Genomic DNA, 24,337 nt, shown 5'->3' on the forward strand with positions numbered 1-24,337 from the left:
GAGGCCTGATATGTTGTCATGAGAAAGGCACTTTACTTCTGTAGTCTTCCTCCCAAAACCCCATAACCCGAGTCTAATCATGAGAAAAACATCAGACAAACTCAAAGTGAGAAATACTCCACAAAACACCTGACCAGTACCCAAAAACACCTCAAAAACAACGAAAGTCTGAGAGACTGTCACAACAAAGAGGAGTCTAAGGAGATACAACTAAATGTAATGTGGTATCCTGGATGGGGTCCTGAGACAGAAAAAGGACATTAGGTAAAAATTAAGGAAATCTGAATACAGTACAGACTTGGTTAATAATAATAATAAAATAATATTTGTTCATGAATTGTGACAAATTTACCCTACTAATGTAAGATATTAATAGGGGAAACTGGGTGTGGGGTGTATAGGAACCTTCTGTATCATCCTTGCAACTTTTCTGTAAGTCTAAAATTATTCTCAAAGTTTATTTTTAAAAATTCTGTATTTTCTCTGTTCTTTCTGCTCCTTAAAAGATCTTGTTGAATTTTACCTCATTGTTTAGAGATTAAATGGTAAATGTAGTAAAATATATCCATGTATCTGAATATTTAATTTGACTGAATTAGTTATGACTAAGCTAGAAACTGCTTAACCTCAGTAACTAAAACTTAACAGTGAGGAAAACCTTAAAATATTTTACTAAGAGAGATCAAAAGATCAAGTAGGAGTAATTGGTAGGATAAGAGGTGTATTACAATTTATAAGTATATGTAGTGTGAAAAGAGAAAAGCCCAATTATTCAAGTCAATTAAAAGAGAAACTATTTAGGCAGCAATGGTCAAATTAATAAAATATCACAAACAGGAAAAGTGTCACTGAAGCAGGAAAGTCCAAATCCTTTGTTCTAATCCAGATCTCCTATCCTCCAGTCTTCTCTACTCCAAAGACTTCCCTTGTTAACCTCAGCCATTCATTTCTTAGACTATGTGGTGGCCTTGGGATTATCAGAAATGCTATCCCTCAAATGACCAATCCCTTTCTCATCACAACTCTTAGCACCCCATATTTCACTTTACTCAGTTCTACCTAAACCTATTCTTCAACCGCCCAACTCTCAAATCCCTCACTGTCAGCCTCTAGACCTTGATTACTTGCTTTCCCACCTCCCTGAATTCAGTTAACTTCAGAACACATATCAGCACCCTCAGGTCTCTTGCCACTTCACCCATCCCACCCACCCTGCCTGCCTCCAAGCTCTTATCACACCAGCTTTCCCAGGCACATAGTATACACTACAGGTGCGTGCTGTACTCTGCAACCAGGATGCCTAGGTTCAGAGCCTGCTTCTCTCACTGTTACTGACTTCTACATCTCAGTTTTCTCTCTACAAAACTGGGGACGATGATAGGAACTCCCTTCTTCTATGAAGCTGTTACAACACATAGTAAGAAACTCCCCACTAAGAATTCAAGAAATAATTATTAGTCACCAATACTGAGATTAAGATAAATGGCAGGGACAACTATAATTTAAAGAGAGCTGCACTTCAGTTGAATTCTCAAATTTCCTTCACGGTCTTAATTACTTAACTCCACACTCCATAAAATTGCTTCCAACCTCTGTCTCACCATTCAAGTTACTTCCCTTCCTCATTCTTTTCTATTTCTCAGTCCCTTCAGAGGAACTGGCCTCTTCTAACTACTGAGATAGTAGAGTCCATCAACCATGAATTCCTCAAACTCTGATCTCAAGGTCTCAAAACTTCTTTTCAGGCACCTTTACCTTCATACTCAGATAAAGAGGTTTCTCTTGCTCTCTCCAAGGCTAATTGCTTCCCTGCCCATGATCAGGACCCCACTCCACCTTGTGGGACTTTATCCCATTCCCCTTGCTCCACCTAGATGGATTCTTTCGTCTTTCTCACCAACATGCTCAATTCTTCCTAATCCAAAAATCTCTCCTCTGCTTGTCTTCCTATCACACTTTTTGAAAGAGAAGTCAACAGTATATTCACATTCTTGCTATACTTCACAACCCAGTACAATATGATTACATTCCCCTACAAAAGAAACTGGTCACCAGTGGCTTCCCCATACCCAAGACAGTGGGTTTGTCTCAGCCTTCATTGTAAGTGGCCTTTCTATAGCATACAACATTGCCAACCATCATACTTCCATCTCTCCTGACCTCCATGATACTATTTTCCTCTTGGCTCCTTAACTACACTTTCTCAATCTCTACTTCCTCTGCCTGTCTCTTAAATATTTGTGCCTCCCAAGCACCATTCCCTTCTATATGTGCTACCAAGGCCATTTCATCCACTCTCAAGGGCTCAACACCCTAACACAAATCTCTAATTTCAAGTCCTCTCTCAAGGTCTACTTGTAGTTCCAGATTTTTAATTTATTGTTGAACATTTTCACCTCATTTATTGGTGAGAATTTCACAAATTCTCAAATATGCCCCAGACTCAACATGCCTAAAACCAATACCCTACTCCTTGCCTAACCACTCCTCCTCCCACAGAAAACTGCCTGTTTCTCTTCTGATCCTCCCAATCATTGGTGGGTTTTTTGATAGATGGAAACATTTTTATTTTCATGAATAAACTCCATTTTCATATAAAAATTAAGGAATTTGCACAAGCAAACTTTCACAATAACACTAAGCCAGAGAAAATTGGTTTGTGTAATTAAATGGTTATATTTCAGAGAGCTGGATAAGACTGGAAAGAGCCCAAAGGCCATCTTTTCAATTCAGTTTGTATGTTATTGTGTCATGAGCATCCCAATGTTTGCTTTTTCTTTGCTTAAATTCAGGTCTTTCTGTGGAAAATGTGTGTGTGTGTGAGGTCTGTAGATTTATTTTTAAAACTGAAGTATAATTGACATACCACGGTATATTAGTTTCAAGTGTATAGCATAGTGGTTCCACATTTGTACGCACTGGGAACCGATCATCACAAGAAGTCTAGTTAATGTCTATCATCATACAAAGTTGATACAACATTATTGATTGTATTCCCCATGCTGTACCTTACATCCCCACTCATTTTATAACTGAAAATTTATACCTACCAATCCTTCCAAACTTTATCAGTGGCATCACCAATCACTTAGTTATCCAAATCAGAAACTTACAGTCATCCTAGACTATGCCTAGAGTCTATAACCAAGCCCTATCCATTTCATTTCCTAAAATTCTCCCTTATCCTTCCCTGATTCATTCCATTCCCACTGCTGCCGTTACAGTTTTTGGTTCTCAGTATCTCTTACATCTATGACTACAATGACTCAACTGGTCTCCCCTGACTCAACCTTTCTAGACTTTGCTCTTCTCACAAGTCCTAGACTGTATTTAGTCCAGAATACTTATGCTTTGTGTTCTCTAAGCACTTCATGCACTTTCTAAATTTTTGGTTGTGTAGGAAGGTGATTATCTACAAATCCGACTTAAAGAACTTGTCCTTTGGCTTTACTATGCAATCACCATATTTATCTTCTGCCAATTTTTTCATGTTACCAGTGCCTGGTCTTTAAGCCAGACTCATTCATTTATAATTTTTTAGACAGAGAGAGAGAGCGTGCTCACGTGTGAGCAAACAGGAGGGGCAGAAAGAGGGAGAGAGAGAATCTCAAGCAGGCTCCATGCCCAGCATGGAGCCTCACCCAGGGCTCAATCTCATGACCCTTAGATCATGACCTGGGCTGAAATCAAAAGTTGGACACTTAACCAACTGAGCCACCCAGGCACGCCAAGCCAGTCTCTTTTAAAAGAAAGAGCTCATATATTAATTCAAGGTGAAATAATATTTACATAGTTGCTCTTATCTTCCTCTCTCACACCAGAAGGGCCACTTATTTTGATGGAATCTACTTCTTACCTAATTCAAACACTTTCATTCCAACAAATAAAGGCTAACAGTTTTTGAATATATGTATTGAAGCTGAGAGGGAAAGGGGCAGGAGGAAGAAAGAAGACATGCATGTGGAAAGAAAGGAGAGAGGAAAACTCTTTTACCCACCATCTACAGTTATTACTAAGTCAAGGTATAAAAGAAAAGATAGCAAATTGTATGTGTTTATAATCCTCAGCCAACCCCATAGAGAACAATCTGTCTTTGGTCATTGAGCACTTCTTTCTCCCACTGCCCTTCCAAACAAATCTGAACCTTTCAATTATGTCCTGGGAATTAACTGTGCAGAGTGTGGTACTAACTACAAATAGTATAAAAACAAGGTACTATTTGGTATAATTAACATCTGGAAAAAGCAGAAGGGGCTCCTTGCAGGTAGAGAAAGAAAGAAAAAAGTGAGAACCGAGGATGGAAGCAAAAAAATCAATCCCTACACAGCACCTTTGGTGAGTTTTTGGAGTTTGGAGTTGAGGGTCAGAAGTTTGAATGAGCCTTGGGAAAGCTGCAGGGTCCGGGAGATACTGTGAGTTCAAGAGGAGCGAAGAGAATTTTAAGAAGTGTTGCTGTGAGTAACAAACTGGACCTTTGTTGACATCCTTGGAAAAACTCCAATAAGGTTTTGGATGGCTGTACTGATTCTGGGACTCTACACAGAGACTGGGCAGTGAGTTGACCCTAGTTGTATCTTGGTTGCAAATGTCATCCTTTCAGGCATGTAAACATTGGAATTTAATAAATATTAACTCTGAAATTTTACGGATTCAGAAACTTAAATTTAGAAAAGTTGCCTTCTGCCTCAATGTTATTTTGACTCCCCTTCTTCTTCTAAACTATTCCTTCATTATCTACTCTTCCTTATCTTACACTTCCATTCTAGACACTCAACTTTATCGTTTAAATGCCATCTTTTCTCATGGCTTCAAATGCCACCTCTATCTGGTCATTTCAAAATTCCTCTCTGTACCTCTTACTACATTTCCACTCAAGATGCTCTGTCCTCTCACCTAACATCTCCAAACCAAACCCACCACTTACCCTCCAGGCTTCCTCTTGCCTCCTCATCTCTTTTCATGGGCCCATTCCTCAAAGGTACAGCAGAGAAGTTATCCTACACTCATCCCTTTTCTCTATCTCTAATTTCTCATCCATTGCCAATTTCACTTTTTCTTCCCTGAAATCTCTATTTTGTCATCTTTTCTCTATCCCACAGCCTAATTTGGACTCCTATTTATTTTCTGGACTAATGAAATTACACCATTCATGCACATAACGAAGAGCTGTCTGCTAACCTTCTAACCCAATCTTTTTCCTCCAGTCTTCCAATCTATCCTACAAATAACCAAAAACTACAATTACTCAGTGCTATTTTCAGAATGACTTCCTCCACTAGACAATATTCTCATTATCCACCAGGTCAAGTTCAGTCAGCTCTCTCTGACACTCAACACCCTCTATGTCTATCCACCCTCCTCCTAGACATATTCTTTGATCCTACAAGTTTGGGTTTCCCTTTCATACAGCATGTTTATTCCGCTTTTTAAAAACTTATGTTAATTCCTTCCTCCTTGAATGGAGGGCCTCCCCTCACCATCCATTTCTAAAAACATCCTAAAACATTTTAAGAATATGTCCTGCCTTCTCTGTGAAGACTTACATGACAAATATCAATCAAAAATAGGTCTTAAAATGTGGTCCATGCACTCCTGAGACTTTTTTGGAGGGTGTACAAGAGAAAACTATTTTTATAATAATATTAAAATATTATCCACTTTGCTTCTTGTGCTGACTTCTACAATGATGGTGCAAAACACTGGTAGATAAAATTACTGTCATCTTAGCACAAATCACAGCAATGGCACAAAATGGTACTAGTGGACATTGTATTCTTTACCGCCACACTTGCAATTAAAAACAAAACAAGGGAGTAAAAAAAGAAAAGTTACAGAAGGGGGAAAAACGTTTCACTTAAGAATGTCCCTGATGAAGACCAGTAATTTCATTGCATCATGACCTTTGAGTACATCTTTTTAATATTCCGTGTGATAAAATGAGAAGTATACATAACACACTTCTGCTTCAAAGTACAACAGCTGTCTGAAGGAAAAAACCCTTGAATGATGATTTGAATTATGAGCTAAACTACATGCCTTTTCCATGGAACACCATTTTTACTTGAAAAAAACTGAAAAACTATGTTATTTAGACTTGGGTATTTGGCAGGCATTTTCTCAAAAATGAAAAGTGAATTTGTCACATCGAGAAAAGAAGCTTGTCAGTATTTGTTGCCAGTAACAAAATTTGAACTTTCGAATGAAAATCAGAATTCTGGAAAAATTTTATCTGGAAAAAGACTCTGATAGCCTCCCAATGCTTAGAGACTTTTTAAATAAGATCAGTGGTGATATTAACTAATGTGAGGTTTTTTAAATATTACTAATAAATGTACCAACACTTGGAAGGCCTACATAACTCAGTGGACCAAATAACCAAATGACCAAGGCATGATGTTACACAATTATGCATGGGCAAAAGATTCAAAGCACAGAGAGACCAATGAATTTGAATGTAACTATGTATGGAAAGTTTGCTGATATAATTTCAGATTCTACATTTAACTAACCTTTAAGAAACTACTTCTTGGTATATTTTGGTGTAATGTTAAAGAAGAATATCCTTGAATACTTGAAAAGGCTACTCAAATACTTCTATCTTTTCCTATTACATTATTAACTCTGAGAGGCCAGGGTTTTTTTTCATATGCTTCAACCAAAACAACATTTCACAACAGACTGAAAACAGAGGCAGCCTTGAGAATCCAGATAAATACCACCATGCTAGACATTAGGAAGATTTGCAAAAATGTACATCCATGATACTGTTCCCACTAAAATTTTTTTCATTTTGGCAACGTAGTAATTTTTCACAAAAAAATACACATTATGTTAATATAAAATATTATTGTTACTATTAAATGAACTAATAAATATTTTTAATGTTGCAGTTTTAATTTCCAATCTGGCAAATATCAATAGATATAAGCCCACGGGAAATAAAAGTTCATTCAAGTCCTCAATAATTTATGAGATCAACAAGTTTGAAAACAGCTGGTTTTATACCATTAATACCAGCACTTTTTTCTTGCCACTTTTCATATAACAACTTGTTTTACTAGCTCATTATTTCATATTTTTAAGTCCTACTTTTTCAAACATAGACGTGACACCAGACACCATACTAGAAGGTCCCGGAAGGCAGACACTGGGACATTTAAGTACTGAGGAGGCATTTAGGAAATACTGAATTAACATATTAAGGAGCATATGTACAAAGTTCTTACAAACTATTTAATTTTAATAGCAATGCATAAATATGTCCTCATGGCAATTAAAGGCATTTAGGCAAGAGAGAAGTTACCACCATTATAAAAAGAAACCTGATACATGGGTATAACTCAGCAGCAGAAATGTAATTGAAGCCCAGGTGTCTAAGCTTTATTTCAGTCTTCTTTTCCTCTGTAACCCACCACATGCATCCCATGTGCCTTCTTAAATCATACAAAGCTTTAAAATAGAGAAAACATAAAAATATCACAAACTATAAAGAAAACAATTAACCAACAGAAAACTCTAACAGAGCTTAAATAGCTGCACTCGATTTTGTTATGATCTCCTTGTTGTTGCATTATACCATTTCTTGTTCACATTCCAACCACACTTCTCCTTTTCTTAATTTACTAAAGATTCAAGACTTTTAGATACAGGTATAGAATTAAACTATTTCTAACTTCACGAGTTCTCAAAGAGTTTCCAACAAAAAGAAACTGAAGTTCCTTTAAGCATCAGGCCTAATTTTCTCCTGCTTCAAAATCTCATATTTTGAATCATATTTAAGAGATGGACATTGCTAGAGCTTAACTGATCACCTCTTGGGGGTCATTTTTTCAAAAAGTAATTAAATGGGTACTATGTGCCAGACAGTGAGTGCTGGACCATGCAAAGTTTAACAAAATTTTGCCCCTGATCTAATGAAACACAGAGATGAGTGAGAAACAGAAAATGAGAGAGAGAGAGAATATTATCATAAAATACACTAATCATAATGGTGTAACTCTACGTCACTATTATGGAAGCACAGGTGAGGGACACCCAACCGGACCTGAGAGAGGTGGGGTTTAGTGATGGAAATAATCCTGAGGCTGAGTCCTGAAGGAGGAGTAAGGAGCCAGGAGACCTTTCCAGCACATGGACAAGCTGGAATGAGAGGAGATTTTTGAGGGGGGAAAATGTGGCAGAAAGAATAACAGATGTAACAGAAAAAGTTCTGTATCCCATTAAAGAGTCCATGTTTTATCCTGTAAGCAGCCAGAGTCACTGAGGGGATTCAACCAGGGGGGCTGCATGTTCATTGTTGTGTTTTAGAGAGATCATCATAGAAGAGAATAATACAGAAGCGAAATAAAAGGGGAACAGGATTGGAGACAGGTAGACAGTCTATCTAGAGCAGGAATCAGCAAACTTCTTCCACAAAGAGCCAGAGAGTGGACATAAGGTAATAGGCTTTGGAAACCGTACAGTCTCTGTCCCAACAAATGGACTCTGCTGTTGTAGTGTAACAGCAGTCATGTGAACAAAGGTGCATAGCTGTGCCCCAATAAAACTTTATTTACAAAAAACAGCAGTGGGTTTGGCCCTTGAGCCTTAGTTTGCCAACCCCCAGTCTAGAACAGCACTGTCCAAAAAAACTTCCCACAATAATGAAAATGTTCTACAGATGTGCTACCCAATTCAGTAGACTCCAGCCACGTGGGGCTATCCAGCACTTGAAATGTTACAAGTTAGACTGAGGAACTGAATTTTTAATTTAATTTAATCTAATTTAAGTGTAAATAATTACATGTGGCTTGTGGTTACCCTATTGGGCAGGACAGGGTTAGAAGCTGGTACAGGAGCCTAGACAAGAGATGATGGGCACTGATAGTAGAGGTGGAGAGTCAGTGGCCAAGGCAAGAAATATTTAGGAGGTTATCTGGTAGGACCTAATGATGGACCAAATGTAGGTGAGGGAGGAACAGTCAAGGACGATTCCCACATGTGGAGCAGGAGTGACCGAGAGAATGGCTGGGCCACATGCTGAACAAGAGAATACAAAAGACTACAGAGGGAAATATGCTGCATTCTATTTTAGACATGTTGAATTTGTTGTGCCACCTGGGAGGAGAAAACACTTGACTATCATACAAAGAAGTAGGTAGTATTAAATATGCTCTTTTTAAAGACAAAGCAACTGTAGTACAGGGATGTTAAATAACAGCTCAGGTCAGGGCAAGTTAAGTGGCAAGGCTGAATTACAACTTGAGTTTATCTGGTTTTAAAATTCATGCATAGTCCATTACACAAAAATGAGCAAGTAGGTAGTAGCTGACCTTGAAAGGAGAACTCACCCCAGGGAGAAGCATGGAGATCAGTGGGCCCAGAAGAGAGCCTCAGGGAACACCAGCATTTATGGAACCATGTCTTACCAAGGAGGCTAAGAAAGTATGGTCAGAGACATACAAGGACTGGATGAGTGCAGTGAAATGAAGGCAAAGGGAGCTGGGCCATACAAGGAGGTGACCAACAGCATCGAGTCCACAGAGAGACACAATGCGATAGGCACCAAAGGGAGTTTGCTGGATTTTGCATCTGGAAGTCACTGGTGATTCTAATGAAACAGTTCCAGCAACAGAAGAGGAAGCCTAATTTTAGGGAGTTAAAGAGCAAAAAAAGATACAATAAAGTAGAGAAAGCAAGTATAAACTATGCGCTTCCAGTGTTCACCGGGTTTTTGTGTATTGAATATGTACGACATTTAGCACTTCCTGAACATATACCAAATGGCAAGCACCATGCCAGGTGCTTTATATACGTAATCTCATTGAATATTCACAACAAACGGTGAAGCATCATTATCATCATCATCCCTGTTTTATAGCTAAGAAACCAGGCTCAGAGACATTAAATAATCTTCCACTCATATACAAGGCTAAGTGGGAGAGCTTGGATTTGAATGCAGGTCGTTTGACTTCAAAGTACATGCTCTTTGCTCTGTACTTTCACATTATCAGTCTTTGAGGATTGCAGAATTATTATTTTAAAAATTTAAATGGTCAAGCCCAAGAAACCGATTATCTTCTTGAAGAAATAAGATTATACCACCTGAAATATGGGCAAACAAAATAAGAGTGAATAAGCAAAACTTGGGAAAGAAAAGCTTCAGCAGCAGATCTGTAATCTATTCTCTCCTGTTTTGGGGGTGGAAGGACCACTCTTCCCCTGCCCCCACCACCTTTGGCAAAAAAAAAAAAAAATCAGGTTAGGGGCACCTGGGTGGCTCAGTCGGTTAAGTGTCTGCCTTTGGCTCAGGTCATGATCCCGGGGTCCTGGGATTGAGCCCCGCGGCGGGCTCCTTGCTCAGCAGGGAATCTGCTTCTCCCTCTGACCCTCTGCCCACTTCGTGCTCTCTCTCTCTTTCACTCTCTTTCTCTCAAATAAATAAATACTTTTTTTTTTTTTTAAAGATCAGGCTAATTGCTTGGTGAACATACTAATGACAGATGTCCTGATAAACAGACTAATGGTATTTGTTGCAGGAGAGTCTCATCCATGGAATGCTTTTAGGATATACCTAGTCTAGGACTGCTTATGACAAACAAACCTAGAATGTATGGATTTATGGGGTCTGACCCCGTGGGGAATGTTACATAAGCTATGTAACTATCTGAGTATCAAATGGAGACGTTCCATAATCAAGAGAGCTCCTTCTATATCTGTAATATGAACTACTCATACTGCTTTAGCCCTCATAGATAACCTTATTCCAGAGTCTGCCCAATGCAAAAAGGACCCAGGGAACCATTCTGATGGTCCTGAAAATCTCCCTGCTTTGCCAGTGCCTCGTGATTACCTGGATCCTTGGCTTAATATAGGGTACACTCTCTAACCCACGCAAGTCTGATTTGACAGTCCCAATTCTCTGGGTTATCTCTGTACTAAGTCACAAAAGGGCTACATGCAATCATGGGAGCCTCCCCTGGCTTTGGGACTTTGACCGAAGATTTTAAAGATAGGCAAATTTTTCAAAGATGGAAGGGAAATTAAGGATGTGAATAAGGGAAGAAACTCAAGAACCACTCACAGGTGCATGAGACAGTAAGGGTTCAAAAGTGACTCTAATGAACAGTAAGAAGTAAAGCTGGGAACATATGGAGCACATTATAGTGAACCTCAAAGTTAGAGAAGAGTCTAAACAGGATGCAGTTTCTGGAAGAAAATAAATAAGGTCCAGAAAGTGGATCACAGGGAGGATTTCTTTGGCAGCACTGTGAAGAAAGGACTGAAGAGAGGGTGAATCTGGAAGGAGGGAAGTCAGTCAGAAGGCTATGGCAGTGGACTGAACTGTGGAGATCCTGAAGGCCCTCACCTAGGACCATGGATATGGAGTGAAAGGAACAGCTAACTTTACACAGGAAAGATATCCAAAAGATATCAGCAGACCTCATTAAATGACAAGGTCTAAGGGTCATACAGCACCATAGTAAATCCACTGGCAAATATGAGCATCTACCTCCCTCCATAAGGTGGAGCTTAATTTCCTTTCTCCCTCACCCCCTTGAGGGTGGGCTATCCTTCGTAACTTGCTTTTAAAGAATAGAGTAAGGAAAAGAAAAAACTTCACAGTGGAGAAACCTGGCAAACACCACCTTAACCGTGTGATGCCAAGTTCACATCCCCAGTGATGTGGACATCATGTACCTCCTAACATGATGTGATGAGAAGGGCACTTTGCCTCCATGGGATTCCTTCCAAAACCCCATCACCTCCACCTAGTCTTAAGAAAAACAGACAAATCCAGACTGGGGGACAGTTTACAGAATAACTGGACAGTACTTCTTAACACTGTCAAAGTCAGGAAAAACAGGGAAAGACTCAGAAACTGTTACAGACCACAGGAGACTGGGAAGACACGAAACTAAAGCAATGTCGCAATCTGGACTGAGTCCTAGAACAAAAAGAAAACACTAAGGGAAAAACTGATGCAATTCCACAAAGCCTGGAGTTCACTTAACAGTGATGTATAAATGCTGGTTTCTTAAGTTTCAACAAATGGTCCATGTTATCAGCAATAGGGAAAACCAGGTGGAGGAGGATATGGGCGTTCCTATGCTATCTTGGCAACTTTTCTGTAAATCTAAAATTAGAAGACAATTTTTTTTAAATGAGGGATGAAGGTAATGTCACTATCAGATTTTGGGAAGAGGAATAAGCTGGTGTCAAGAATGTGAACTGGAGGGGCGCCTGGGTGGCTCAGTCGTTAAGCGTCTGCCTTCGGCTCAGGTCATGATCCCAGGGTCCTGGGATCGAGCCCCGCATCGGGCTCCCTGCTCAGCGGGGAGCCTGCTTCTCCCTCTCCCTCTGCCCCTCCACCTGCTTGTTCTCTCTCTCTCTTTCTCTCTCTCTCTCTGTCAAATAAATAAATAAAAAATCTTTAAAAAAAAAAGAAAAAGAATGTGAACTGGACCCAAGATGAACCCAAGTATAATAAAGCATTGCCATCCTTCAAAGAGAGCTCTGTTCAAAAGCTAGGACCACCACTTTCTCTAGGGGATCCTGGATAAGTTTCTCTCACCTTTCCAAGGCTTGGTTTCCTCATTTGCACGGATAATAATTCATACCACATATTCTCATTTTTATTTAGTAGATTTAGGATCTTGGGAAAAATCTCCCCAAACTAAAAGGAAACAACACAAGTTTAAAATAATGAGATTAGTCACCTACCGCTGATTCACAAAAGGGCTGGAAAGTTCTGCAAGCAGGCGAAAATTCCCAATGTATGCCAGGACTCCATCCCCCTGGATGATAAACATAAAACACAATGTCAGGGAGGACATGCTTATCAACATTTCCAAATATTAAAGGAACATTCAATAACTTCTCAGCATAAAATAACAATTGATATCAAAACAGACCAAGTCTCCTATCTGATTTTCTTTTTTATGAGAATTTAGAAATGTCACTAGAATTTTACAATATTTTTAAAAGACAGCATATTGTACACTTATGTTCACCTATAAAAACAGATTTTAAGCAGTTGTCCCATGTTGAACTAATGAATTCGGCAAACAGCCATTGGTAACAGCATTCTCAAATTACTGTAGAAATAATTATCAAAGTAGTGTGAATTTCAGAAGTTGAGGAATTTTATAGCAATTAAATACCTAATAGAAACTCATTTTTATGTCCATTAATAAAAATCTCAAAAGTGTACTTAACATCTTAAATAACAATATGTAAGCCTGTGAGCAGATGCGTATTTGCCAAACGTAACAACATATGCTAAAACTCATGTATCACATTTGACCTGAAAAATATATTTGTCAATCAGAAGATCCTACAGCTAAAACACACACTCTCAGGACCTCTCTGAATTTAGAAACATAATGCCTAGTACATTGTATGAATTTAATAATAGGAAAAGTAGAGCAGAGTTAATAAACTCTGAAGAACAAAGAAGTATACATTAGAAAGAAGAACAAAAGTATACATTCCAAAAATATTGTGTAATTTAAAAAGAAATAGTCCTACCTGCCCCCAAAACATTATACATGGAACTTCAGAAACCCTATTCCTACAAGCTATACCATGCTGCCTTCCAAATGGGAATAATATAAAGCAATAAAAAAAAATGAACTTTTTATTTGAAGATTTTCAGTTCTTCTCCATGGAAATTATTTTAGGGATTAAAAATTCAGAGCTGGTTACACAAATTAGCTTTTCCAAGACTAATCTAGAACTTTTTATAATCTCAAACTCACTGGCCTTAGTGAAACTGAAATGTGTGATTGAGGAGGAACGGAAGGAAGAGGGACAAAGGGCAAAGACAATGGGTAAGGTGAGTATTGTGCACAGGGGATGATCAACTTTAAAGTCAGCCAAGACACAGCCACATCACTCCAAAAACACGTGACAACATATGAGAAATAATTACTCACATGTGTTATTACTTTAACAGAGAACTATGAAGAATCGATGTTTATCTGAAATTATATATTGTTCTGTACTATTTACTTTTGTTACAATAAGAGCTTGTATTTAAACAAACAGTAAGATTAGTTAATAGTGGTAATTAGTAGTAATTAAGAATAGGACAATTTAACAAATAAAATGTGTGAAAACTTATTTATTTATTTATTTATTTATTTATTTAGAGAGGGGGCAAAGGGAAAGTTGGAAGGGGAGGAGCAGAGGGAGAGAGAGAATCTTAAGCAGGCTCCACACCCAATGCAGAGCCAAGCGAATCACAATCTCAACAACCTGAGATCATGACCTGAGCCGAGATCAAGAGTCTGATGCTTAACCAACTGAGCCACCCAGGTGCCCCAATATTTTTATGTCCTTTTCTGCCCTTTTATTTAACTATTTTTCTGGATATTTAAATTTAGTAGGCTATATTATTGTATATTTTAAGAAACATACATCTGAGCCTTTGTAAAAGGGGAATGTAAATACAATGGGACTAAACAGTTGTTATCCATATTTAATAAAAAATAGTAACATCTTCTTATCCATGATACAGTAGCATATTTTTACTCTTCCAATACTACTTCTCTGAACTGCCTGTAGCCTTTAGGTGAGGTATATATTATGTTTTTGCCTTTTTTTTTTTTCCAGGAATGAACTACAGTCCAACATAAAATTCACTGACTTAAAGCTCTGCTCTTAGAAGTCCATATTACCGGTATCAGTCCAACAGGATGACCTCAACCTAAATATTTTAAGAAAGGTGTGAGCTTAAAATACTTAAGATTTTACTTACTAGCAACAGCAGGCTTTTTAGAGTTACAAGAATTAAGTTCCCAGCTCTCTTGAAAAGGTCCACCCACTTTGAACCTACAGGCTTGTTCTGCTAGACCAGCTATTTGTCTCCAAGGTCCTTTGCATGTATAAATTCATCATATAGACTACCCATTTGTAAAATATCCATCCTTTTTCAACACTCCAAAGCATACTGGATGGAGTTAACAGTTCTAGTAAAGAAAATCCTGTTCAATGTAGCTACTGTTTTCTGGTAACATTTCTGAGTTCAGAAGCAGTCTTATTTCCCCAAAATGAGTCATTATTCCATTGTATGAGTGTTCGTCACAACCTGTACACCACATTAAGCAACTAAGGTTCGGATTGTTCATCCTTTTCTGGCTGCTTTTCCAGGTTCCTTAGCACTCACCAGACACTAAAGAAACGGTACATAAATACCCATTTATTTAATGTAATAACTTTTTTGCCTTCTCATCCTCAATTATTTCCAAATTACAGAAGGACACTCTCCTTGCCTCACACTCTAAACATGTGATTTTGCAGCTGGCTATCCTTTGCTAGCAACAATCGTAGCTATGTTGTAGGCACATGTCTATGGAGGTCATCTCCTTCCATTTCCATAAAGTCAAAACTCTCACTGGTCTTGCAGGTTTTGAGGAAGCTAAAGGTGAGAAAGAACTTTCATTACGAAAGCCTCAACATCAGAGGTAAGCAAATCACATCCCTTTTTAGCACTGTACTATGCAAGGTGTGGAAGACGTTTCCCAGGTAGTATCTTTTCATTTTCTTTGGTAAGAAGTTTACAGACTGAATAGAACTTGCCAAGTTTACATTTGCACTGTCTGCCAAATATGCAGACAGACTGAGCAAAATCTAATTCATATATGAACAATACATCAACAATTTTTGTTTTATGTGGTTTCTTTATAATCTTTACAGGAATCAAAAATTCAACTTGCAACTCCATTTTTCAAAGCAAAGTACCTAAGAGCTAGGGAAACATCTTTGTGTTGCTGTGATTCCATGCAACACTTGATAGAGTGAAGAAAGTATGATTGTTGGTAAGATCCAACAGAATCAGCCCTCCATGTATAAGAAGCCAACACACCTGTTATCAAAATTTACCCTTTTTTCACCAACAGGATGTTTTAGTTGCAACCTCTGAATCAGGAAATGTAACTTTCGTCAGTTTCATAGAATGATCAAGGGAAAAAATAAAATGTGTATATCCATGTTATAGGTCTATGTTAATTCAGTGCCTACTATTTTCAACTGAGCGACAATGTCTTTTTGGAAGATGAAAAAGTACAGATGGATTTAGATGCACCTGCCTGTCTCATTCCAGACTTGTGAGACTCAGTCTCTGCAGTCTTTTACATCCCCATCTCTACTAGGCCCATATTAGTTTGCTAGAGCTGCCATAACAAAGTACCACAGGCTGGGTGGCTTAAACAACAGAAAGTTACTATCTTACAGTTCTGGAGGCTAGAAGTCCGAGATCAAGGTTTTGGCAGGCCCATGCTCCTTCTGAAGGTTCTAGGGAAGGACCTGCTCCAGGCCTCTCTCCTAGCTTCTTGCAGTTCCTTGGCTTCTGGCAGCCCAACTCCAATCTTCACGTGACATTTTCCCTGTGCACATATCTGTGTCCAAATTTCCCCTTTTTATAAGGATTCCAGTCATATTGGATTAAGGACCCATCCTACTCAACTATGACCTCATTTTCACTACTAATTACATCTGTATTTACTCTATTTCCAAATAAAGTCACAGTCAGAGGTAGTAAGACTTAGAACCTCAACAAATCAATTTGGGGGCGGGATATAATTCAATCCATAACAATGTCCAATCCCAAATTCTTTTCTGCATATTGTGCAGTATGGTCTGTTTTGGTTATCTAATTCCCTAATGCATGTGTCTTTCTACCCATCTATAATAACATATCATTATATACTAATATATGTAATAATATATATTATACATATTTCCATATATAATAACTATACCCTTCTTTACTGGTAACGATGGAGCATTCTGGTATTGGTATCATAACTATTCTCATTCTCATTATCTGAACTTCCAATGGACAAAGATGACTGTTAATGCTTTGATCACAACATATTTGAGTTGCATCATTCAGCGTAATGTGATAATGAATGATCCATTATTTCTGTGATTTGCAAATCATGGTTGCCATGATTTTTTTGCATCACAGGAAAAGATTTCACAGGATGTGAGATTTTCAGTGGTAAAATGGTAAAACCCGGATGGATTTGGGCAGGCCACTCCCATCTTTGTTTTATTATGAATTTTATTATAATGAATTCCAAATGGCAGGTGAACTTTTTCATTTTAATACATGATCAAAATCACATTCCCAGCGATGAGAAAAGAGGAATGAAAAAAGAGTAAACCTCTCTAACTCATCTAGCACAAAGAAGCACTTTCAAGATAATAGGAAACAAATTGTCTTTCATATTCCAAGTTCCTGGATGTTTCGTGGACTTATTTTTTAGTTTTGATGATATGTTTGAAGTTTAGGTGTTTCCAAAGGAAGTGGTTGGAATGTTTTAGTTAAGAAAAGGTCAGAAAAATAAGTAATTGTGTTCAGTTGGAGATCATCCCAGGAAAATTAAAAAGCTGAAATGTCCTGCTTTTCTCTTACCATAGTTAAATTCTGCAGTGAGTAGAGCAAGGGATCAGAGCTTTGAAAATAGCGTACAGGTAGAACATGACTCTTGGAGAGGCAAAAAATGCAAGGAAAATATTTACTTTAGTGAGATTCTTACTTGAGGCAGACATATAAAAACCTTAGAAATATTTTTACTAGGACAATCCTCTATTATAATGAATTCATGTATGTAATAAACATTTACTCTTATTTTTAAAGATAAATTCTCTCATTTATGACATTGCCTTTCCGCCCTCAGTTAAAGACAGCTCTTCTTCCAATCTATTTTTTCTAACAATCTTCTTCTGTTTAGTTGTTTTAAATCTATGGCATTCTAGGTAACTATATCCAATGTTTAGAGGGTATGACAGACCAAACTACTGTAAAGTATGAATTAATACATTCCAAAGGTCAGCCAAAGTCTTGCTAAATTACTTACTGTAACTTTCAAATAAATCATTTTCCCAAAGATGAGATCCAATACTGAAATTTTTTTTAAGTTTTTGTGATTTCTAAAATATTTTCAAGCGGACACACCAAAGTCATGCAAAATATTGAAATAATATCATAGCAACAGTTTTACTCTCAAACTTCAAGAAACAATTTTAAATATTTCTCTCTAGTGAACTTTAAAAATACAAAAAAATATGAAATATACTAAGGTTTTGTTTTTTTGTTTTTTGTTTAAGATTTTATTTATTTGACAGATAGAAAGAGAGCCCAAGTAGGCAGAGTGGCAGGCAGAGGGAAAGGGAGAAGCAGGCTCTCCGCTGAGCAGGGAGCCGGATGTGGGGCTCGATCCCAGGACCCCAGGATCATGACCTGAGCTGAAGGCAGCCACTTAACTGACTGAGCCACCCAGGTGCCCCAATATACTAAGGTTTTTTGAGAGTTTAGAAAATTATTTCTTCTAACTCCTTTCAAATTGGTATAAAATTAAAAATAACTATTAACCAAAGTATCAGGTTAATAGCAGATAAAACCTGACTTTATGATAGTCTTTAAATATTAAAAGTTACTAGTAAAAATTATAAATTTGATATGTTGCTTTCATCTCAATTTAGCCAAAATGCAGTATCATCACACTTTGAAAAGACTTTCTCTTGAGTTTATAAAAATTGGGCACAGCATCCTGGCTTTTCTTATAATTTCTTTAACCTCTTTCCAAAGAAAATGGTTAGTTCTCTCATTTCTAACCCAGTGGTTCTCAAAGTGTGGTCCCCAGACTAGCAGCATCAGCATCACCTAGAAATTCGCTAGATACGCATATCTTAGGCCCCATCACAGACCTACTGAATCAGAACCCCTGGGGGTCAGATGAGCAACTGAGTTTTAACAGGCCTTCTAAGTGATTCCAATATTCACTAAAGTTAGAGAACCACTGTCCTAGCTTACAAATGACCTACGAATCCCTAAGCCCTTGGGGAAACTACCTCCCTACTTCTCTGAAACTGTAATTAGTGAAGATTTACAAAGCCCCCCATCAGATCCCACAGCATTATGAAGGCAGACCAGCTACAGCCCTCCACAAGTATTTCCTGACTCCTTAATCCCCAGCGGGGTCAAGTATCTCAACAGATCTCTCTGCTTGTCAGGATGCTTACCCCTGCAAGTATCTATATTCCTTGTGTCTTTTTACAGTTCTATCCATAAAGCCTAGTGCAGTGCCTGGCCCATATTTCCTGAGTTGAACCTCACCTGCTCCTCAGTGTGAAGCAAGCAGAATCACCTCCAAAACCAAAATCCTAAGAGTCCTACAAACCTATTTCTGAGTGGGTGAGCACTCTGATGAGAATGTTAGTATTCCATTCTAAAAGAAAAGGAGAAAAATATCCAGATTTTAATTTTGTAAAGAGATCAGTAGCAAAGAATTAGAGGTCATCATAAATGTGTTATGATAAAAAGTCTGATATTTCATTTCTAAAACTTGATACATTTACATTAGTGAAGCAAGACAGAAAAAAAGTGGGTAGACAAGTAAAAGAGATGGGGAATATCACCTCACACCCATCAGATTGGCTAGTATCAAAGACAAAAAAAGGAAGTGTTTACAAGGGTATGGAGAACAGGGAACCCTCATGCACTCTTGGTGGGAATTCAAACTGATGCAGCCACTGTGGAAAACAATACGGAGGTTCCTCAAAAAATTAAATTCTACTTCTTGGTATTTACCTGAAAAAAAAAAAAAAAACCACCACCACCAATTGGGAGAGAATCTTGCACTCCTATGTTCATTGTAGCATTATTTACAACAGCCAAGATACGGAAGCAACCTAAGTGCCCATCAACAGATGAATGGCTAAATAAGATGTGGTGTATATATACACAATGGAATATTATTCAGCCATAAAAAAAAAATGAAACCTTGCCATATGTGAGAATATGGACAGACTGGACCTAGAGAGTTTTATGGTAAGTTAAATGTCAGAGAAAGACGAATACCATATGATTTCACTTATATGTGGAATCTAAAAAAACAAAACAAATGAACAAGCAAAACAGAACAGAAACAGACCCACAGATACAAAGAACAAACCAATTCATGGTTGCCAGAGGAAAAGGGTATTGGTGAGGGAGGGGGAGGGTGGCAAAATGGGCGAAGGGAGTTAAGAGGTACAAACTTTCGGTTATAAAATAAGTCATAAAGATGTAATGTACAGCAAGGGGATTAGAGTCAATTATATTGTAATAACTTTATATGGTGACGGATGGTACTAGACTTAACGTGGAGATCATTTGGTAATATATAAAAATATAAAATCATGATGATGTAAGCCTGAAACTAATAAGATACTGTATGTCAACTATATTTTAATTAAAAAAAAAAGAGGTAGGAGAATTTGATCTAGCTATGGATCAGAAGGGAAGCAGGTTATCAGTGAGCATGCCAGCAAACTAAGGAGCCCTTTATTAACTGCATGACCTTGTGGTTGTTACTGAATTTCTCTAACCCCATTACCAGATCTCTATAAATACAGTGAATACTTTGTACTAGAACTGATGTTAGGAGTATGTGGCTGCCGCCGCCACCTTCCTCATCTTCCCCGTTTTGTGGAACAGTGGAATGACAGGGTTAGAATTAACTGATAGATGGAAGTGTCTAAGAATGCCCTTTGATTATTACCACTGTATCCCGATGCTGATGGCAGAATTTCCATAAATATTTCTTGGCTGGCTGACTGTTAGAATCTTTCAAAACCTTTTTCTATTTGGGGAAGTCATTATGATAATTAAGCAATTAAGTCTGGAGAGGCAGGGATAGTCAGTAAATGATCACAGCCCTGGGCATGGAGGCCAGGATTTGAACCCTAGCTCTCCTGGGTGCCTTTGGGCGAAGCTGATCTAAATTTCAGTTTCTCCATTTGTCGAATGGGCATAATACCATCTTTATGACAGAACTGATGTGAGAATCAGATGAGCTATGTACTAATGGCAGCCAAGAAAAATATGAAAACAGAAAAGGCACTCAAAAAGTGAAAAAAAATTTGTAGTTAAAGGTGAAATTGAACCCAGTACTTTTTCATACCACGATTAGAAAGATTAATTAAGTTTCAGGACAAGTCCTAAAAGGCCTATTCCTTCCTGTCTATGTATTAGTCTTCAGCTCACTGATACTTGGGTGACTTCACAGGAATGAAGGGCCCAGCTGAGGAAGAGGTAAGATGAATGACACATCACCATCACAATTAATGAGGACTGAATGTGGGCTCACTATTGCCATTTCACTATAAAACATAAATTATGTCAACACATCACTCCTCAGAAAGTGGTTAATGTTACTTTCTAACTGTTGCAGAAAAAAATCCAATTTCAAAAGGAAAAGAAATACTTCTAAGGGTTAACTGTTTTATTCACAGAATAGGTTATGCCAACTTTCTACCTCACAACCATACTTCACCCAACCCAAACTTCACTCTGTTCATGACAACTTTATGTTCATTACCATCACAATGTAGGATTGAAATGGCCTCTGAAGATGGCCTACTTCTATTACCCACAGATTTTTTAATCCCATCTACCAAAGCTCTTTCAATTTGCCCTTCAGCCTGGACAACTCCATGGCAAGAAGTGCAGCATCTCTGAAAGCTGCCTTGGGAGCCATCTTGGGATTGCTATTCAAAAGTTCCAGAACTACTGCACCCTCTCTGACTTCCACTCGCCAGTCCTACTTCTCTGATCCTGGCAATCCAAAATCTCTTCTTCACATGATAACCCTTCAAATATTTAGAGACAGAACATATCTATCTTCTTTCCAGGTACCATTTCCAATTTGCTCAGAAAATTCTGGTCTACCGTCTTCAGAGTTCCTGAGCCTTATTAACTGCCAGTCTTCAGAAAACAAAAACAAAGAGAACAAACAACAAAAACCAACCAATCTCTTGGTGAAAAGAACCATTTGCACACAATAATCTCTACACAGTAACCAGTTAAATCACATACGCACATACATCTTTTGGAAGGCACAGGATAACCTTCCAAAGAGAATTTTAGCAGAACATATAAATATACCTAAAAATGTACATACCACTTGCCCAGAATTTCCGCTCTACAGAATTATTCTTTGAAAATAATTGTGTATGGCACAAATATGAAAAGATATAAGGCTGTTCACTTGATTTATACATAATGGTGAAACTCTGAACAAACATATAACAATAGGGAATTGGTTAAATATGATTACATATCCACATGCCACCAAAAGAGATAATGATCCAACCAGATAGCCTGAGAATGAAAACATTTTCAGAACTTACAAAAGACTTAGAGAATTTACCTCCTTCCCCCTCTTCCTTAGGAAATCATTTGAGGTTATGCTGCAGTACAATGAATGAGTGAACCAAGAAAGACAGACATGGGATCCAGGAAACAGTGGCCCCACACTAGGAAAGGCAGGAAGTCCAGGACACTGGGCAGCAGACCTAGAGAGCAATCTGTTCACACTGCGGTGGAGAATGGAGAGCTCCAAGGGCTGGGAAAAGATGATCGCAGAGATGCAATGCTATCCTCCAGAATATTGAACAACTCAAATGTTAAACGTTAAATGATAAAGGCAAATGTTGCAAGAAAAAAAGGGGGGCATCAGAAACTCTAAGCAAAAATTAGACAGGAAATGTAATCTTGCTTGTGCAGTGAACTCTTTTAATATAATTGTCATAAACATGTATTCATTTTTTCTGTGCAGGATCAACTAGATATAAAGGAAAACTTAATATGATTACGGAGTAAAAGGTAAACAGCTTAAAATCTTGGCAAGACAAAAGTCCAAGTACAAATGACAGAAATCGAGAAGTGAAGTAGACACAAAAGGAAGAATAGGAGCACTAATATCTTCACCTTAAAAAGTATCAAGAGGTGCTACAGAACCAGAAATAAAAGTTTTCAGAGGAAGTTAGAAACTAAAACTCCTTTCACAACAATGAAAGGAAGAAGGGAAAGGAAAGAGAGGTGTGAGCATTAAATTCTTACCTGTCATAGCAAGAAGATAATATTCTCTAACAATGACAAATAAGATGTGGGTGACAGTCTCTGAAGATGGCCAGAACCAATTCCTTCCCTCCCTGTATGTGCACAACGCTCCTCATAGCAGGAGGTGGGCTTTTATTTTCCTCCCCTTGAACCTAGGCTGCCCTAGAAAGCTCACTTGACCACCAGAATACAGTGGAAGTAACATTCTGAGTCCTTCTGAAGCGAGGTCATGAGAAGCCCTGCAGTTTCTTCCTGAGAAGCCCAAGGCACACGGAGGGGCCACATATGGGCGTGGTAGGTAGCAACCCTGCTGAGATCCCAGCAGAGAGCCTGCATCAATTGCCAGCTACTGGAATGAGCCCCTTTCAACCCAGTTGAGCCTTTAGGGGATTGCAGTCCCAACTGCTACCTAACAGCACCCACATGAGAGACCCCACACAAGAACTGCCCTGCTTTCTTTCCTTTTTTTTTTTTTAATATCATTAAGAACTCATTGAGTCAATGGGTTTCAATGGCCACAGCAGTTATTCTAATTGATGATCAAAATGTCACATTTTTAGCCAACAGGACAACCTTCATGTTGGTTACTGTGTCCTTCTGACACAACCCCATTAGTCTTTGATAGGTTCCTTGCTTTCTAACACAAGATTACCAGAGTTATTTTGTTGTATGCAATACTTCAATATGTAAAACAAATTTTAAATTTTAGTTTTGACCCCATTTTTGCAATATATAGTCATACACAGAATGCTGTTTTTGACTTATGCATATACACACAAGACAAAAATAGAAATACACTCCTAAATGTAAATGGTAATTAAGTAAACATAGTTATCTCTGGGTTGTGGGATTGGGGCTTTTTTTCTTTTTGCTTGTCAATGTTTTCTAATCCTCCAATAAAAATGAATGACCTGTCTAATTAGTTTTTTTCAAATGGCCTCTGTTTATGTATTATTTTTCATAGCTTTTTAAATTACAATGTTGCTATAAGGGTCCTTAACCACTGTTTTCCAAATGTATACTTCTGTGGTTCTCTTTCTACCCTTCTGAAGTTCTCCTGTGCCTCTTGTAGAGGATCATCCTTCTTCGGTCCCTGACCTTGCCCTTGACCATACTGCCTCCACAAGACAAACCTTAACTTCTAATGGCATATGGGCCCCTTTCCCCTGGAACAGCCATGCTATCGCCACAAACCTCATAGCGTCTAAAAGTTATCTTTCTGCCAGTGTCTCCCATTTCCTTCCATAGTATCACACTCCTCTAGTGCTCTGGGTCATTTTGCCCTCTTCATTCCCTTCATCCTCTGAAATCCAAATTAGTCACCATGCTCTATTGATTACAAAATAGCTTTTAGATTTTTCTTCTTCATTAATATGACCACCACCATAACCACCAAAATTAAATTCTTCATAATCTATCACCTACATTTATTCTGAGAACCTCCTAGAATATATCCTCCCCCAT

At 38.1% G+C, this 24,337-nt stretch overlaps 1 protein-coding gene across 4 annotated transcripts in view; it reads right to left on the reverse strand.

The window, feature by feature from the left end:
- Window positions 1-24,337, reverse strand: part of LOC118019109 (TLC domain-containing protein 4-like) — an 81,764-nt gene that overhangs the window by 19,405 nt on the left and 38,022 nt on the right. For all 4 annotated transcript variants that reach the window (XR_004681572.1, XR_004681571.1, XM_035017976.1 and 1 more), the window contains exon 6: window positions 12,703-12,776. Coding sequence is in view for 2 of the 4 variants with exons in the window: in XM_035017976.1 (XP_034873867.1) it covers window positions 12,703-12,776 (74 nt within the window). In the remaining 2 variants the exon portion in view is untranslated. The remainder of the gene's footprint in view (window positions 1-12,702; window positions 12,777-24,337) is intronic.

The sequence above is a fragment of the Mirounga leonina genome, unplaced genomic scaffold, assembly GCF_011800145.1.
Source record: "Mirounga leonina isolate KUSES-001 unplaced genomic scaffold, KU_Mleo_1.0 Mir_173, whole genome shotgun sequence".
Classification (NCBI taxonomy): domain Eukaryota; kingdom Metazoa; phylum Chordata; class Mammalia; order Carnivora; family Phocidae; genus Mirounga; species Mirounga leonina.